Source organism: Diplotaxodon limnothrissa, linkage group LG1 (assembly GCF_057381915.1).
Source record: "Diplotaxodon limnothrissa isolate DT_005_m linkage group LG1, D_limnothrissa_male_GT1.1, whole genome shotgun sequence".
Lineage (NCBI taxonomy): Eukaryota > Metazoa > Chordata > Actinopteri > Cichliformes > Cichlidae > Diplotaxodon > Diplotaxodon limnothrissa.
Window position 1 is genome coordinate 28,493,846 of NC_140596.1, and position 16,915 is coordinate 28,510,760.

The 16,915-nt window shown below is 39.2% G+C and overlaps 2 protein-coding genes across 2 annotated transcripts; one reads left to right on the forward strand and one right to left on the reverse strand.

Moving 5' to 3' along the window:
* Positions 1–1,618: 1,618 nt before the first annotated feature.
* LOC146639937 (uncharacterized) lies at positions 1,619–6,904 on the reverse strand. The gene is made up of 10 exons (XM_085356627.1): positions 6,808–6,904; positions 6,264–6,474; positions 5,463–5,647; positions 5,164–5,379; positions 3,593–4,007; positions 3,228–3,349; positions 2,893–3,132; positions 2,496–2,657; positions 2,218–2,307; positions 1,619–2,129 (listed from the first exon to the last, which is right to left on the reverse strand). Exons 1-10 carry the CDS (start codon positions 6,823–6,825, stop codon positions 1,959–1,961), a joined length of 1,830 nt encoding a protein of 609 aa, XP_085212753.1. The 5' UTR covers positions 6,826–6,904; the 3' UTR covers positions 1,619–1,958.
* A 4,689-nt stretch (positions 6,905–11,593) lies between these two features.
* LOC146639938 (uncharacterized) lies at positions 11,594–16,258 on the forward strand. Its single transcript, XM_085356641.1, has 7 exons — positions 11,594–11,605; positions 11,736–11,854; positions 12,802–12,898; positions 13,160–13,502; positions 13,983–14,108; positions 14,276–14,415; positions 16,040–16,258. The coding sequence occupies exons 1-7, from the start codon at positions 11,594–11,596 to the stop codon at positions 16,256–16,258; spliced, it is 1,056 nt and encodes a 351-aa protein (XP_085212767.1).
* The last annotated feature ends 657 nt before the right edge of the window (positions 16,259–16,915 follow it).

Sequence of the window (16,915 nt, forward strand, 5' to 3'; positions counted from 1 at the left end):
CCGTTTCTATCGCCCCCTGCCATCTGGCTGCAGTATAGGTCACAAGCCACAATCATTGCTTCAAACCTGCTCTCCTGCAGTCCTCAAAAATCCCAACAGCAGGTGGTTGAGCAGTTTCGTGAAATATACTGAAGTATCGACTCCTCCCATAGCAGATATTTATGTTCAAGAATCGATTCTCATATTAACATATCAATATTTTAGTAATCTGGGCAAATTTGGATTTTATCAGTAACATGAACAAAATAGAAAGTAATTAGGAATGGTAGGAACTACTTCTTCCCCCCCCTGTCGTCGTGATACGCAAAATACGGCTGTATAAATGGAGCCGTATAAATTTATACAGACTCACGCGTGTTCGCTTATTAAGTTAGTCTTAAGTGGAGTCGTGTAAACAGCCAATATACAGTCTGTGACATATGCGGCAACACCACAAACCTTATCAAACACAAAAAAGTAAATTATAATACAGAATATGATGATAAATTTATGATGGACAGGCGCTGCTAGCGCGAGACAGACATCGCTCGCGCTCGCTTTGTTGCAGGCAGGCACGAGTACAGAGGGAGAACGTGGAGCTGTTGGCGGACGTGTAGCAGGTGACGATTTGTCACCTAGTGTAAAATGTTACGCTTTGGGAGTGAGAACGGGTTGGCTCTGCCACCTGGGCTACAGCCAGGGAGCATTTTGAGTTGGTTTTTGGTCAGTTGGGTGGGTTTGCCAGCTTTCAGTTCTTGTTTGTTTTTGTTTTGTGTGTTTATTTTTTTTATCTTAAAATGTGAAAAACTTAAAATGTCAGAAATCTGCTTTTCATAATATAAATATCCTTATATAACTTAAGAAACACTTCCATTTGACTTAAATTTAATATTAAAAAAATATGCATTTTTAAAATAATCTTAAAATGTTATTCTACAAAATGCGCAACAATTTAATTTTTTTTAAAATCGTTTTAGCTGTCTGTGGGACCCAGGAAGACGGTATACCTGTATATCTACACTTTCTGCACTCCAGCGTCTTCTGTTCCATGTGAGAGGATTTTCTCTGAGGCAGGAGAAACTATCTCCAAGAAAAGAAACTCGGCCATCACACAGTGGAACAAATTCTCGTCTTAAATAAAAACCAAACGGGATGACCTTAAATGCATCCATCCATCCATCCATTCGCTTCCGCTTATCCTTTTCAGGGTCGCGGGGGGCGCTGGAGCCTATCCCAGCTGTCATAGGGCGAATGCATCACGTTTTTAATTTGCAAGTTCATAAGCATTTTCTCTTTCCGGTTCACAATCAATTCTACCCTCAGGTCAAAAAGTATGGATAAGAAAATTGGCCTAATTTAATATTATTTATAAACACACCTGTCCAGCTGTCCTGTGATTAATTGCATAAGTACATGGAGGCAGGACCTCAGAGCAGAAGCATAATGTGTTGAACATTATTATGTATATTATATATATTTTTTCCACTTACTGTATTTATCAACATCAAGAAGTCACAAGTAAAGAAAGACCACACCGTGGGGCATGATTAGACAAGGAAAGTTTGTTGATCAAAATTTACTAAACAAATAAACAACAATTTTTTCACTCAGTGCTGGTGAAATTTTTTAGGTCTTCCACTTGACGTTTTTGTTCCATGATCCTCAGGATCATTTAAGAAATTCCAAATGACTATCTTACTGCGCCCCATCTCAGTAGTGATGGCGTGCTGCGAGAGACCCTGTTTATGCAGTTCAACATCAGGACTGTATGTCTGACAGCCCATAAATAAAGTACCCATAAAAATCAACATTTTATTAAAACCACATTTGTTGAAGTTCCCAAACTTGATCATATATTCAGTCATCCACATTTATTATTCTCCAAGTACACCTTGACCAAGATAAACAGGAAGAGATGACTTCTATTTTTGAGCAATGGCTAGCAGCTATTTTTGACTTTCTCAGGCTAAGTGGTCATTTTACAGCCAAAACAGACCTCGCATCTGTTGAATGTATTCTTCAGTTTTTGGTTTTTGTCCACTTAGTTCAACAGCCTGCCCACCCTTCTGCTGATGACGGCCTATAATGTCCTTGGCAATCCTCATGCTGGCAGCCTGTCCTCCAGCGAGGTTTACTGCATGAGGTCCAACCTATGTGAGAAATTGGGGGGAAAGGCACGGCCAGCCTGTAATATAACTAAAAAAAAACATCACTACAAATACAATTTGTAAAACTTACCTGAAGAGCTGCGTACTGCCCCATCAGGTAGAGTGGGCATTCTTCTGTCCACTGTAAGCTTTCCGTTATGCACGGCCATCCGTCTATCACCTAAAGAACACAAAACACATGTCATCAATAATTTATTTTTATATCCAGAGACTGATTGCAGAAAAAAACTACATGAAAACATAAAAAAATTCCTCATCATCCAAGTAATTTCCAAAACCTTTGTGCATGTACAATACACTTCTGTGTTGTACATGCACAAACACTACACATTTCTCTACATAACACACCTGAATTGGGAATTCCTTCATCACTTCAGAAAGTAATGGGTCCTGTTTCACATCAAGTTTGCAGCCAGTGGCAATCCAAATCTTATCTCCAGTCCAGTGCTCCCCGGTGGTGAGGGAAAGGCTCCAGACCTGGTTTCTGTAGCACCAGCTGGCTTCACTCACCTAGACGGTGTGAGATTCTTTATCTCCCTGTTCATTATAGGCCTTATTTGACATACAATGCACACAATGCAGTTATCACACTGTCAAGCCAGTGAGGTAACTGCATTGTGCAACTCCAACATGGGTGACTTGTCCACATTAGGATGCTGGAAAGGTAGTAGAACTCGGAAGTTTGTCATTACTTGGTGGGTCATATCTCATTTTACTCTTGGGACCTTCTACACTGAATACAAACCTGACAGTACGTCTTCACATCCACCTGTCCGTTCACTATGAATGGCTGCAGATGGATGTAGGCCTCCGGGGTGACGGCCCCTCCCTTCCTTGCCTGATGAATCATTGCAAGGCGTTTGTGGAGACTCCTCTCATTGTAGAACTGCCGTAGGTAGGCTTGGCCATCCATCTTGATGCCGTGCTCCACATGAGAGTAACGACCCACCAAACTCTCAACGTCACCCACGTCAAACTGTTTCAGCTGTGGAAGAAAACAACACGAGCTAAAATGTGTACTCGAGTTGGACAGAATTATTATTAATTTTTGGTTCATGTGCCGTTTTACAGTCTCTAAACCTGAAGGTGTTTTCTCATAACCCATGTCACATGGCTGGCACCTTGTTGCAGTGCAACTGAGATGACGTGAGCGCTGGTCAGACCTCCACCAATGACCATTACTCTCTGGCCGGGCTCACAGACTACATACAATGACAGAAACACACAAGCACACAGTATTTGCACAGGGAGGAGCAGGTGTGAGGATAGGTGCCAAATGGCCAACGAAGTCTGCAGAAGCAAAGACATTTATCAGAAAGCAAAGGTTATAACATTCTAGGAAACGTGCAAACAACTCACAAAGCGGAGTTTTACTTTATGATACTGGGTCACTAAAGCTTTAATGTTTATGTAATCAAATTATTTCTAAAAGAAATCTCACATACCTTGAGGAGCGAAAGTATCTTTGTCTCTCACACAATTTGTTTCTCGAGGTTTTTGCTTAGAATTCGGCAGATGATGCATGAGATGAACTGTATGCAGTAAACGCTCCTCTGGGTAGCTTTCACCAATGCTTTTCACCCACGATGGGATGTTTGCCATCTGGGCACGGGTTGGACCTGTTGCCATGACGACCTGGTAGGCTCTTAGGATGGTGCCATCTTCAAGTTGGACTTGAAAATATTTAGCTGTCTTCCCCGCCCCATTTCTCTTTGCATCAGACACCTTGAAGACGTCACTCTGATTTTCCTCCTCCTGTTTCAAGTTCTCGTCTTTCATCTCTGTCTCGTCTTCCTTCACAGGGGTGATGTGCTCCACTGTTCCCTTCAGCAGCACTTTGTCCAACTTGTATCTCTCCACCTGTGTTTTAACTGAAATAGCTAAGGAAACAGCAATTCTCAAATTTTGGTGCTCATGCTGCTTAAATTTGGTAGGATAAGTGGTAGCAATTAGCAATTTATTGTTGCCGTTGGTGTTTTGGTGAGTTTCTCGAAGCAGCAGAAGATGTCATCCAACATTAGTTACATTATTGCAAAGTTTTTTTTAATAGTGAACTAAACTCAAACCTAAAAGTAGGTGTGAAAAAAATATTTGAGTTGACCAAAATAAAAGATAAAAACTACAACTGTTAAAAACAAATTTAACATTGAAACTAACTAAACTAATTTTGTGAAGTTGTAAAACCAACTAAAATAAAATATGGAGGATATAAAATTAGTTGGATTATTTCTTAAATTATAAGAATAAGGTTTGATGAGTCTTTGATGGATGTCTATAAGACCACGAGTCAATTGTTTTCAAATATTGATGTTCTTATTGTATTAGCTTCAAGTCAAGTCAAGTTGGCTTTATTGTCATTTCAACCATATACAGTTTAACAGTACACGGTGAGACGAAACAATGTTCCTCCAGGAACCAAGGTGCTACATGCAACATAAATTTACAACATAAATTAACAGAAAACACTAAACTAGCTAACTAAGAGGCCTAGTTAGCTGGCTAGCAGAGACAAGACAGACTGACCTAACATAAATTACAACATAAATTAACAAAAAAAAAAAAAAAGCTTGCTGGTTTTCTTACATTCTTAAATGTTGCCTCTGGCATATGTCCTCCATACATTAAAAATTAAAAAGACTTAACTATGAAGCTAATAAAAACTAAACTAAAACTAGACATCTTCAAAATAATAAAAGCTGACAAGAAATCCCACTGTTTGAACAAGCTGAATCTAAAAACAAAATAAAATCCTAAAGCACAGCTCTGTTCCAAACTTTGATGCTCCCCCAACAGCAACAGGTAGAGAAGAAATCACATTGTCTAAAAGAAATGTCTCATTTTAGGATTCAAAGTTTCAAAGTTTATATTCTGTTTTGCATGCAAACTTCTCTTATTCAGTAACACAAATGTGGTGTTAAAAGAGCAGCAATCAAAGCTTACAAAGTGTACCAATCAATGCAGTGTAACTTCAAACAAGACAAGCACACATGCTATTTACACGCACAGCTGCTCTCACCTGCTCCTTGAAGAAATCCACACTTAGTTTTGTTCCTGGCAGACTGAAGGACAAACTCTTCTTTAGCCCAGAGCTGATGTTTAGACGTTTCCTCTCTTTCTTGCCGAGCCTCATGTCGTTAAAGAACGCATTTTCATCCAGAATATAAACCTGCTCTGGGAGGCTATGAAGCTCTGCCGAGCGCTCGCACCTTAAAGCAAATTCCTGCAGCGCTTTCTGTCAGGACAAATATTCACACGTTAACACCGTTCTTATTCGTACCTCATTTCCACAGTAGGGGAAGTCGATTGTGCTTCTACCTTATTAAGAGGGTCTGTGTGCACCAGCGAGTGTGAGCGCAGATGAGGGATGTTCAGAGCTGTGAACTGGCTCTCCCACAGAGCAGTCCACTCTCCATAGGTGTCCACCACTCTGAGACTGAGTGGGGAACAAACTGTCCTCTCCGATGTGGTTAACTTTGCATGTTGCACCTCCATCGCCTGGCCTGCAGAATATTTAATTTGTCAACAAAGAGAACAGAGAGAACTGTTCATTCTTATTTACAGCATCAGTGGATATCAAAATAAGTGCGTCTTCAGTCTCATTATCATGTTCACATAAAACTCAGTTATGTCTGAAAAATTGGCGAATTACAAAAGCCGGCTTTTTTTTTTAAACAGTCAATTTAAAAACTATCCAGAAAAAGTCTAAATGACTAAAAAAAATCAAAATTATCTGGTTCAGTTTGTGTGGATACTTGAATTTTATTTATTCGTAATAAGATACTTTCGATTTTTATCATTTGTAGTTTAGTTAACAAAATATTACAAAACTATGAAAAACTCCCAGTTTCTCATCACTCATGTTCTTCAATCTACTTGTTTTGTCTGACCAACAGCCCAATAATATTCTCTGCTTTTTAAAATAAAGTGCAAACCCTTTATAAACTACATTACGTCTGGTATTTCTGCTTAAAACGGTTCAAACAATCTGTCTTCAGTTCATTTTGCCTGGACGGTTTGGTTAATTGCCTGAAAATGTTTCCCTGTGAACACTCAGATTCTCAGTAACAATCCTAACATCTTCCCAGTTTTGAGAAAGTAAAGATAAGCACACCATACCATCTGTTACCCTCTTCTTCCTCTTCATCTTGCTAGTATTGGGCTTGTTGCTGGATGTTTCTGTGCTTGGCTGAGACTTGGTGGTGGAGGTGGAGAACAGCGAGTCATGTCTAACATCTGATTTTGGGTCCCAGTCATTGCTACATAGCAAGCTAGCCAGGGTTAGGGCATGAGGGCCACTTCCTATTATTAACACATCGTGTATCACCATCTGAAACACACATACAGTAATGATGTCAAACAGTACAACTCTTATATTGCTGATTTTATTAAAGACAACACCGAGAAAGTTGGTATGAGTTTCTGAAAAGCAATTTAGGAAACTTCAAACAACACAGTTTGTCAAAGTTCACTCGTACATGCAAATACAGACTTAAGCTGTCTTGTTTTCTTGCCAAGATTTAAGCAGATAAAATGCTACATACTTATCAATACTGTAAGAGTCTTTAAAACTCTCCCAGGTAGAGTTTTAAAAAACTTCTCAGGAGGCAGACACACACTTTCATGCACAATTTCTCATTGTATGTTTAGTATGTCACAGTACCTGTTTGGATTTATTCATCAGCTTATTTTGGCTTCTGAGATGGTGAAAAACTGGCCAGTACACTGGATTGAGGGTCCACCGTGTGCCGCTGTTACCAATGTTGCAACAGTGGAGTGGGCTTCTCATGTAATTCAATCCACCTGAACATCTACGGATTTAGCTGGATGTCAGTGGCTCCACAGGGCACGCTGGAAATAACTGCAGAATGTGTGGTTGCTTGTTTGTGTGTGCGCCCTTGTATAAATTTAGTAACAACTCATCATAGCAGCAAAGCATCAAAGTCCCTGCATAACAGATATGTTTCATACAGTTATGTGAAAAAGAAAGTTTTTACAGGCTTCTAGCTGCGGACAGCGCTGATATTCTCTGGAGGCTTTAAAACAGGTGTGTCAAACATAAAGCCCAGGGGCCAGAATTGTCCCAACAAAGACTAATAATAAGTGAAGGAGGGTATACATTTTCATGAGTTTTACAGACTGTCTTATTGATGAAGACCTCCCCCAAGGCTATTTATACAGCACTAAAGTAATTAAGTAACAGATAAATAACTAAATGAGAAAAAAATTCTTTTTTCACTGCCTAAGGAAATTTGTTTGTGTGGGGGTTTTTTTTGTTTTCTTTGGAGAAAAACAATAAATGAAGGCAAGGCAAGGCAAGGCAAGTTTATTTGTATAGCACAATTCAACAACAAGGTGATTCAAAGTGCTTTACAGAGACATTAGAAACAAGAACAAATAAAAAGCATGATTTAAAATTGATTAAAACAAGCAAATAACCTAACTAACTAATTAACAAACAAACAAACAAACAAACAAAACAGTATATAAAATCAAAACAGATAAAATCAGAACAGTAGATAAAATCAGTAGTTAAATGTAAGTTTTGAAATTTAAGCTTAAAGTGTGGATTTGGTGCTTTATTCAAATGCAGCTGAGAACAGGTGAGTCTTCAACCTGGATTTAAATAAACTGAGTGTTTCAGCTGATCTGAGGCTTTCTGGGAGTTTGTTCCAGATATAAGGAGCATAAAAGCTGAATGCAGCTTCTCCGTGTCTGGTTCTGACTCTGGGAACTGATAAAAGACCGGATCCAGATGACCTGAGGGATCTGGATGGTTCATACTGGGTCAGGAGGTCATTGATGTATTTTGGGGGTTAAATGAAGACAAAAAGAAGGACATTTTCTGTGAATTAACAAAACATTCTGTTTCATAATTACAGGACAGTCTGCACAATGAGCCGCCATGACCTTCTTGTCACAAACTGTCTCACTGACCATTATTTTTGTTGAATTACTAGGTTTGGGTCCAGGTGACCTTCATCTTTACAATAAAGCAATGTTCACACAGTCGCTTTCAGACAGTAATATATATTTACTCCCATCCGCACAATGAAATCAACCAGTTAGAAAATACTAACTCACTCCTGGTGGCCGATTGGTGGGACCTGGTGCCTGTGGCCCGGCTGGGCCCCTTCCGGGGGGTGGGGTGCCCTCAAGCCTCTGGCCTCTGGGCCTGAGGCCTGGTCCTCTCTGGCACAGATGGCTGCCGGAAGAGCCCGCGGGCACGTCACAGCAACCCCCTCTGGCCTCTGCTCCGCGGCTGCTGGGTGACCTCTCGTTTGGGGCTCTCCTCAGCTCTTCCCAGGAGGGTGGCACAGTTGCCCCTGTGGTGGTCCTCCTTGGGTCCTCGTACTCTGGGGCCTCTGGATGTCTGGGGCCTGGATCTCCTCAATACCTGCTTCATGCCCTGGGGCACGGGGCTATGGCTCCCCACACTCCCTAGCAGATCGTTACATGGAGAAACCTTTTGAATAGAAGTCAAAGGAGCTTGCAAAGAAAAGCGTCTGGACTTCTTTAAGTTGTTTGAAGACGTTTCACCTCTCATCCAAGAAGCTTCTTCAGTTCTGAATAGAAGCGTGCTGATCCACACAGGTGTGCACACGGGTGTTCACAGACACAAACTACACCTTTCTTGGGTGCTACCTCAAAGCACATTGTGCGCTGTCGATCTTGTGTACTGCACAATAACATTTAGTATTTAGTATCTACTGTTATCTACTGTTAGCTAGTTTATTGTGATGGTGTTGTATTTATTATGTTACTCTTTTTGGTTTGTTTTCTCTTCTGTTTTTTCTTATACAGGTGATCCAGGTGTTGTATTTGTTTTTTCTTTTTTTTCTTCCCCCCTTTCTCACCGTCTCTTCTCCCCTCTATTTTTCTTTCTCTCCCTCTCTTTCTTTCATTCTTTCTCCCTGTCCTATCCCCCAGTCATGTCTGTCCCGTCTGTAACAACTGAAAATCAAAGCAAATAAATACATAATTATAATTAAATACATAATTAAATGGACCAATATGGCAAGGCCATGATGATCCAATTGGTAAAGTAAATTCGCTTGGCATCTTTCTTGGCCTTCAGACAACAATTCTGATGGCTAAAGATCCAAAAGGGACAGGCAAATCAAATAAATAAATAAAAATAAAAATAAAAAAATGCCCAAAAAAAAGAAAAAAAGAGAGAAAAGAAAACTAACTCTTACAGACACATCACACATGTGTGACTGGATAATTTGATTCAAAAACAACATTGGTTTTGTTATTGGGTCTCTAGAAGGCAAAAGGAAAGACAAGCAAACTGCCATTTATCAATAACATCAAGATCCAAAGAGGGATAAAAAAAAATCTATTAAATATTCTAAAACCATCATTTAAAATGAGTTCATATCAATTGTTAATACTTTCTTTCATCCATTTGGTGATGATGTGCAGTGTTAAAAGAATGAAAAACAGCTTTATGATTTATTCAAATAATAAATCAAACAATGATCCACATAAACAGGCTCTTGTGGAAAATTTCAAAATTACTTTAAATAGGAGTTCAGCATTCAATGCTGTAAAGTAAATATCCAGAAACCCTCTCTTCTCTTCTCTAATAAATCATGGTGTCCTCCACTAGGTGGTGCTGAGGACAAAAATTGTGAGGACACTGAGCTTGTTCTCACTCCCGAGGCGGAACATCCCAACGTTTTTGTTGCGACACTATATCACGTTTCATGTCATTAAAGTGGGCTAAAACACTGTAATTCAACACAAATAATGATAAGCAATACACTGTGTGGAGGTCAAATTATAAATATGTATATACATTATAAGCTCAGAGATTTGTGCTGACTTCTTTTTTTTTATAATAAGATAGTAATTAAATGTGTATTAAAATGACAACCCTGCTTTAAATCCATCTCTCTCAGTTGGGTAGCCATGGCTGCTGGTAGCATGGAGGCATCACAAAAATCACCTTCTTAAAATAAACTTAAGAAAAATTGTTTTTCTGAACTCATGATAGGTTGACCTTTTTTGAGCAAGAATATGAAATATGTACTGTACAGCAAGGGGTGCATCCAGAATTTTTTCATAGGGGTGGCCTTATAGGGGCCCCTAAAAATATGGGGGGGGGGGGGGCACACCAAAAACTGAATTTCCAGTTTTAATATGCTGTCATCAAATATAGGTTACTTGAAAAACATGCCCTATATGAGACTGAAGAAGTTACTTGGATGAGTGACATAATGTTTCTCCCACTGAAAAAAGTCCAGATGAACAGAATCCACTTTTTGGGAGTTGTATGCCTGGTTAATTTCCCGCTATTAAAGTTGATGTGACATAAAATAGGTACATATGAAAATCAAAAAACATTTGGAAATCCATGTTAATCTGTTTTAATTGACTGGAAGTCCCAACCATCACTTTAATGATTGTCAGCAGAAGCAGCTTAAGATTCACTTTCTCAGAGTGGAGTTAACTTTAAGAGCAAACTTGTTCAGGAAAGAAAAATAAGCATTCGATCATGTTGCCTGTCTCTGTGTTGTCCCTGAGATGCACCAGCGATCTGTCCAGGGATTGGCACCAGCTTTTCTGCAACATTTTTACATTATTAGGACAGTTTTGCCAGGGGGTTGGCCAGGGCCCCCCGGCCCCCCGTTGGTAGCGTCTCTGTTTAAAGCAGTGAAATGTACAAATTAAGAAGTGGCATCTTTTTACTTTTTAAGCGTTAAATTAATAGTGAACGTTGTACTTACGGTTTTGAATGGAGGAATTTTACTTGCATTAGACGTTCACAATCTGGTACTGTGTTTTTTCTAATGTACCGGCAGACACAGGTAAAAATGAACTGATATTTAGTTACATTATATATTTCCATCATAACTGTCACAGGGGAAGAGATTTTTTTTTCCAACAGCTTACATGTGATCTGTGATACACTGTAAATCTGACTGTTGGGATTTATATTTGAAGCTTTTCAGGTTTTCATGCTAATTTTTTAATCCTTATTATTGGTGTTTTTAAGGAAGTTTAAACGCAGTGAAAGAAAAAAAGGGATGTTATATGAGTAATATTATATAGTAATACTATGTGATAATATTTTAGTCTCTATCAGTTTTGAAAAGGGGAAGTGTGTGGCTTATCAAAGCACTGTATTTGTTGCTATTGAAAAGATATTTTACAGTTAAATCATAACCTTCTTCTTCCACATGCTTCACAAGTTCTGCTTTCAAACAAACCATATACTGTGTCCACTTTTCATCAAAAATGTTCTAATCTTCTCTTACTTCCTTTTTTGACAGCAGTTCCCCATCCACGACAGTGTCAGTGTTTTCTCACTCACAGTTCCCCTTTTTGTTCTATAATAAGTTGAAGCACAGACACACTGGAAGACTTATAAACTGCCACTTTCACCGGAGTCTGTTTCAGTCAGTGGTATAACGCTATCTAGAGCGGACATTGGTGCCACCATGGACATGAAGGTAGGTGACAACGCTTAACTGTCCCCTAACAATAAGTACAACATGTAGTGAGATACACTTAAAAGATAATCCTGGCATGATTGTCTTTGTTGAGAAAAGTTAAAGTTTGTGTTCTTTTTGTACATTTTAGGATTCTCTGGTTAAGGGCGGTGTGCTGATTGCACACAAGATCCATGAGGGAAAGCATCAATATGTAGTGGAGAATGTGGTGAAGTACAAAATGGAGAATGAAGGAAAACTTTATGTCAGGTATAATTTGCTCTCTGTTTAGCGGATTCTTTCTCTTCAACTATTTTCCAGGTACTGCTATGAAAGAAGCTAAGACAGTTTTACTGTAGAGCCTCAAAAGTTGTAGTCATATAACGCTGTACAGACATCCAACTTCATGTTATGGATTTTTAAAAAAATTTTTTTTAGCAAGACCATGTTTTTGGTAAAAACATATAACTCTCTTAGTTTTTATTTATATTTACATTGAGGTTTTCTCTCCAGTTTACATGTTGAGCCTTCTATTTTTCACCCTCATTAAACATGAAGCAGTGATGAAAGATGTTTATTTATTGCAATAATTAATTCTTAAGGAATAAACTGAAATAAACTTGGTATAAAATGAACATATACCAGTCAAGTACATTGACATTCGACCAGATCCCATTAAATGGAACATTTTACATCGTAAAATGTAACAAAATTACAAAATTTTAATGTGATAAAATTACTTAAAGTCAGCATTTTGTGCAGAATTTCTTTTTCTTTTCTTTCTTTCTTTGAGCATGAGTTCAGTTTGGAGTATCTCAGTTTGTTGCATACCTAATTATGTAATCCTGTTTTTTCTCTTATTTTCACTGTTTTCAAATTCTACCACTTAATCGTTTCAACATGATGCCAGAAAAGTTTGAAACTGTGAAATATTATAGGTGAATTGAGCAAATGAACTAAGATGTATTATATAATTCTGTTGCCTTATTTTGTAATTTTATTCCAATTTTGGGTGGATTTTTTTTGTGTTCATCTCTAGCTCAGTGTACTCACGAGACCTTCTGTAGTGGAAAAAATAACCCCTTTAAAGAGTAAAACTAGTAAATTATTATTTATGAACACACTCTAACTCCTTTTATTACATCTGCCAAACACAAAAGGGCTCAGTAAAGCACATTGTACATTTATTTTATTTATTTACTGTTTATTTTTATCAGAAAAGGAGACAAGCTTCTGCAGATAAATGGCATGGACCTGAATGATCTTACACCTGAGGAGCTGGCAAAGATGATAGCTGAGGGGAGTCCAATGCTGGTGAGTTGACGACTTCTAGTTTAGAGATATTATTTCAGATACAGTCTTAGAAGATTAAAAATAAAATAAAAATAAAATAAACAATTCATTGTGTTTCACTTTATATATGTAAACATTATGAAATTGTGTAATGTGATTCAAATTTCTGTGCTTATGTTCTTCATAATCTTGGTAAATGCTACCTGCGAACATCTTTTTTCTGTGTTTATTTTGGTTTTGGGGGGTATTTTATATTATCCTGTTTCTCTTCGTTCTCTTCAGACAGTGTGCAAACCAGCCAAGGAAGAGGACCACACTGAGCAGACATCCCTGACTGAAAACACTTTACAACCAGTCTCTAAAGAGCCCACACTCATCAGCTTTAGCTGGGAGATGACAAGGGAGGATGACCCGGAGGGAATGGTAGTGGAGCCGCAGGAAAAAGAAAAGGAGACGGGGAATATTGAAGAGGATCTTTGCCAAGCGAAAACTGAGGAGAATGAGATGTTTGTTGTTGAGATGACAAAAACTAGCATCTCTCTGGTGAGAGGCAGGGGCTGTGATAAGACAGGATGTACATTTAATGACATCATCATGGTGGCAGAATCCAGCACGGTGACGCTCGGTGAGTAAAAGCAGTTTTACTCTCCTGCCTTTTCTCCCAGCTTTTCTTCTTTTCCCATAATTAACTTTGCTAACAGCAATATTTACAGTATTTAATGCATTAAAGTGTTTGAATGTTGTGAGGCAACTGGGTATTTCTTTTGCTTCTGTATATTTGTGGTTATCTAAAGAGGAAGCTACTGAGAATGGTCGCATGTTTACACCCATGAACCAAAATGTGTTCTGGCAGCTGTTATGACCTTGACTAGGCAGTTTTTCTGCAGACCCCTATAGATAACTTATGTGTTGTACAACTGCCTTCAACTGGCAAAATTAAATCTCATAAAGGAAAAATGAAACCTGTGAAAGTCGAGATCGATGTAAAGAACACAAGACCACTGCTGTGAAATCACAGTTTGAAAACGGTCAGTGCAGTCACCTTTGTTTTTAAAAAGGGATATGACTTATAAACAGGGGCCCTTGTTCCCATTCTTACTTTCAGTTCCGAGAGGAGGCGGCAGTTTCCGGCAGGAAAAGTTGTCGAATGTTTTAATTGAAAATCTGGCCACTCGCCAATACCTCCGAGGTATCTGTTCTGAGAAGATCGTCTATGCTTCTCCAAATCCAGGTTTGTCTTTCAGAGCAGGACACATCAACGTGGCACTCGTGGTTTTCAGATGAGTTTTTACTGAAGCTGTCATCATTCACATTTACTCCAGTGTTAGGTAGAGTAAGAAAATACTCTGTTCTGATAGAGAAACTGCTCTCATTATTTTGGTTTCCTTTTGTGCTCAGAGAAAATTACTATCTACTACTACAAGTCAAGCGGTTTCAGAAGGGGTTCCAGTGGGATGCCAGTGGTGCTAAACCTCACCGATTCCAACTGCTTCCTCATGTGCTGCAAGCAAGCGGACAGGGTGTTCCTTAAAGTGGAGGTAATAAGTGTACGCTATTGATTTTGACTGAATCATGGCAGTGAAAAAAAAGGCTTGATAAACATTTGTTTCTCTGGACTCAGCCATCATTGTTCAGGGGATGAAAGCATTGCATGCCTGTTTCTGTCCTTTGTTCTATGTAGATACACTTCTCACTTTAAAAGATTTGCTTAGACAGAGTTATGTTACAAAAAGTATATAATAGCAGAATAATTAGCATCTCAAATTAGTAGTAATATCAAAAATTTAAATACACACAGATTAGGCATAACATTACGACCACCTGCCTAATATTGTGTTGGTCCCAAAATTAGCCTTCCCCACTGAGGCATGGACTGTGGTATCAGGCACCAAGATGTTAGCAACAGATCCCTTTAGTTATGAGGTGAGACCTTCATGGGTCAGACTTTTTGTCCAGCACATCCTAGAGATGCTCAATTGGATTTAGATCTGGGGCAATTTGGAGACCAAGTCAATACCTCAAACTGAAGATATGCTCCTCAAACCATTCCTGATACACTTTTGCTTTGTGGAAGAGCATTTTAGCCTGTTGAAAGAGGCCACAGTCTTCAGAAAGTACCATTTCTATTAAAGGGTGTACATGGTCTGCAACAAAACTTAGGTATGTGGTACTTGTCAAAAATTACATCCACATGAATGGCAGGACCCAATGTTTCCCAGAAGAATATATATAAAAGCATCACACTGCCTCACTGGCGTGCCTTCTTCCCATAGAACATCCTGGTGCCAGGTGTTTCCAGGTACGTAATGTAAAACAAAACCAGACCATCATCTGTAGCTGCTCCACAGTCTAATTCTGATGCTCACATGCCCATTGCTGGTGTTTTCAGTGGTGAACAGCAGGGGCTGTGGCTATGCAGTCCCTTACACAACAAACTGCGATGCACTCTGCATTCTCACGCCTTTCTAGTTCTTTCACTTTGTTTAGGACCAGCATCGACTTTTTCAGCAGTCTGATGCATGTAGGGTCAGCTTTCGCTCCCTACGTTCATCAGTGAGCCTTGGCTGCCCATGAGCCTGTCACTGGGTCACTGGTGTTCCTTCTTTAGACCATGTTTGATACTGACCACTGCAGCCCAGGAACACAAGAGCTGCAGTTGTGGAGCTGTGCTGACCCACTCATCTAGCCATCACAATTTGGCCCTTGTCACACTCACTGAAATACTTACTGTTTCCCGTTTTTCCCGCTTTTAACCCATCAACTTTGAGGACAAAATGTTCACTTGCTGGTGAATATATCCCACCCACTAACAGGTGCCACAATGAAGAGATCATCTTCATCAGAATTGAAATCATTTGCAAAATGAAATAATTAGGAGATTGAGTTAGAGTTAAGTATTAGTCAAAGGAGCTTGCAAAGAAAAGCGTCTGGACTTCTTTAAGTTACTTGAAGACCTCTCATCCGAGAAGCTTCTTCAGTTCTAGTTAGTTAGAACTGAAGAAGCTTCTCGGATGAGAGGTGAAACGTCTTGTTGTCTCAGTTCGTTGTCTCAGTTCGACAATCGTTGTTGTCTCAGTTGTACTTCATTTCATTGTGACTTGAAGATGTTTATAAGGAAATTGCCATTTTCAAGCAAACTAATCCACGCTTTCATCCCTTTAGACATGTGAGAAGCAGAGGCTGAAGCAGATCTCCAAGAGCGATGAGAGTACCCTCTCCTTTGTGTTTTACATGAAGGGTGACTCAGCGAGACGACGGAGATTTGAGTCAGCATTGTATAGCGGTTGGTTCATCAACGTTTGCAACACAGACACAGTGGGCGTGGCAACCCTGGATGGACATACAGTGGATCAGTCCTTCCTCTTCATCATTCAAAAGTGACGGAGAGTCATTTTCCTCTGCATTTTCAGGACTCAGAAAAGTCAGTTACATTTTTAAAAAAAATTCTTGTAAATATTTCGTGTGACCTGGTTCAACAACACAAACCAACATCCATGTTTCAAATTCTGCTGCTGCAGAAATCCATAGTTCTCTAACTCTTTAAGGCTATGCCTTTACACAGCTGTCATTCCACATGTCCCTACCTGAGAGATGACGTGGAAAATGATCTCAGACACCAACTGTAGTGTTACGCTTTCATTTTTTACTTGCCTCAGTGACCTTACCCCAAGTGATGAATGGGTCATCCTTCTTGTACCCAGGCTCTGCTTCCTCTACAGAAGGTAAGTCTGTGGGATTGAGGAGATCCTCAAAGTATTCCTTCCGCCATCTGACTTACATCCTCAGTTGAAACTGGCAGCACCCGTACCACAAACCGCAAGTTTCTGAGTTGCCTGAAGATTTGCTAGAATCACTTTGAGGCTGACTGAAAGTCTTAATGCATGCTCTCACCAAACACATTCAAGTTTTTGCTTCAGAGCCACACTTCTTTTTTGAATTCATATTGTATAATCTATATGTTTGATACAACAATACTGTTTCCAACATATTATAAGACATTGTAAGGAAAAATGACACATTACATGAACGATAAATAAT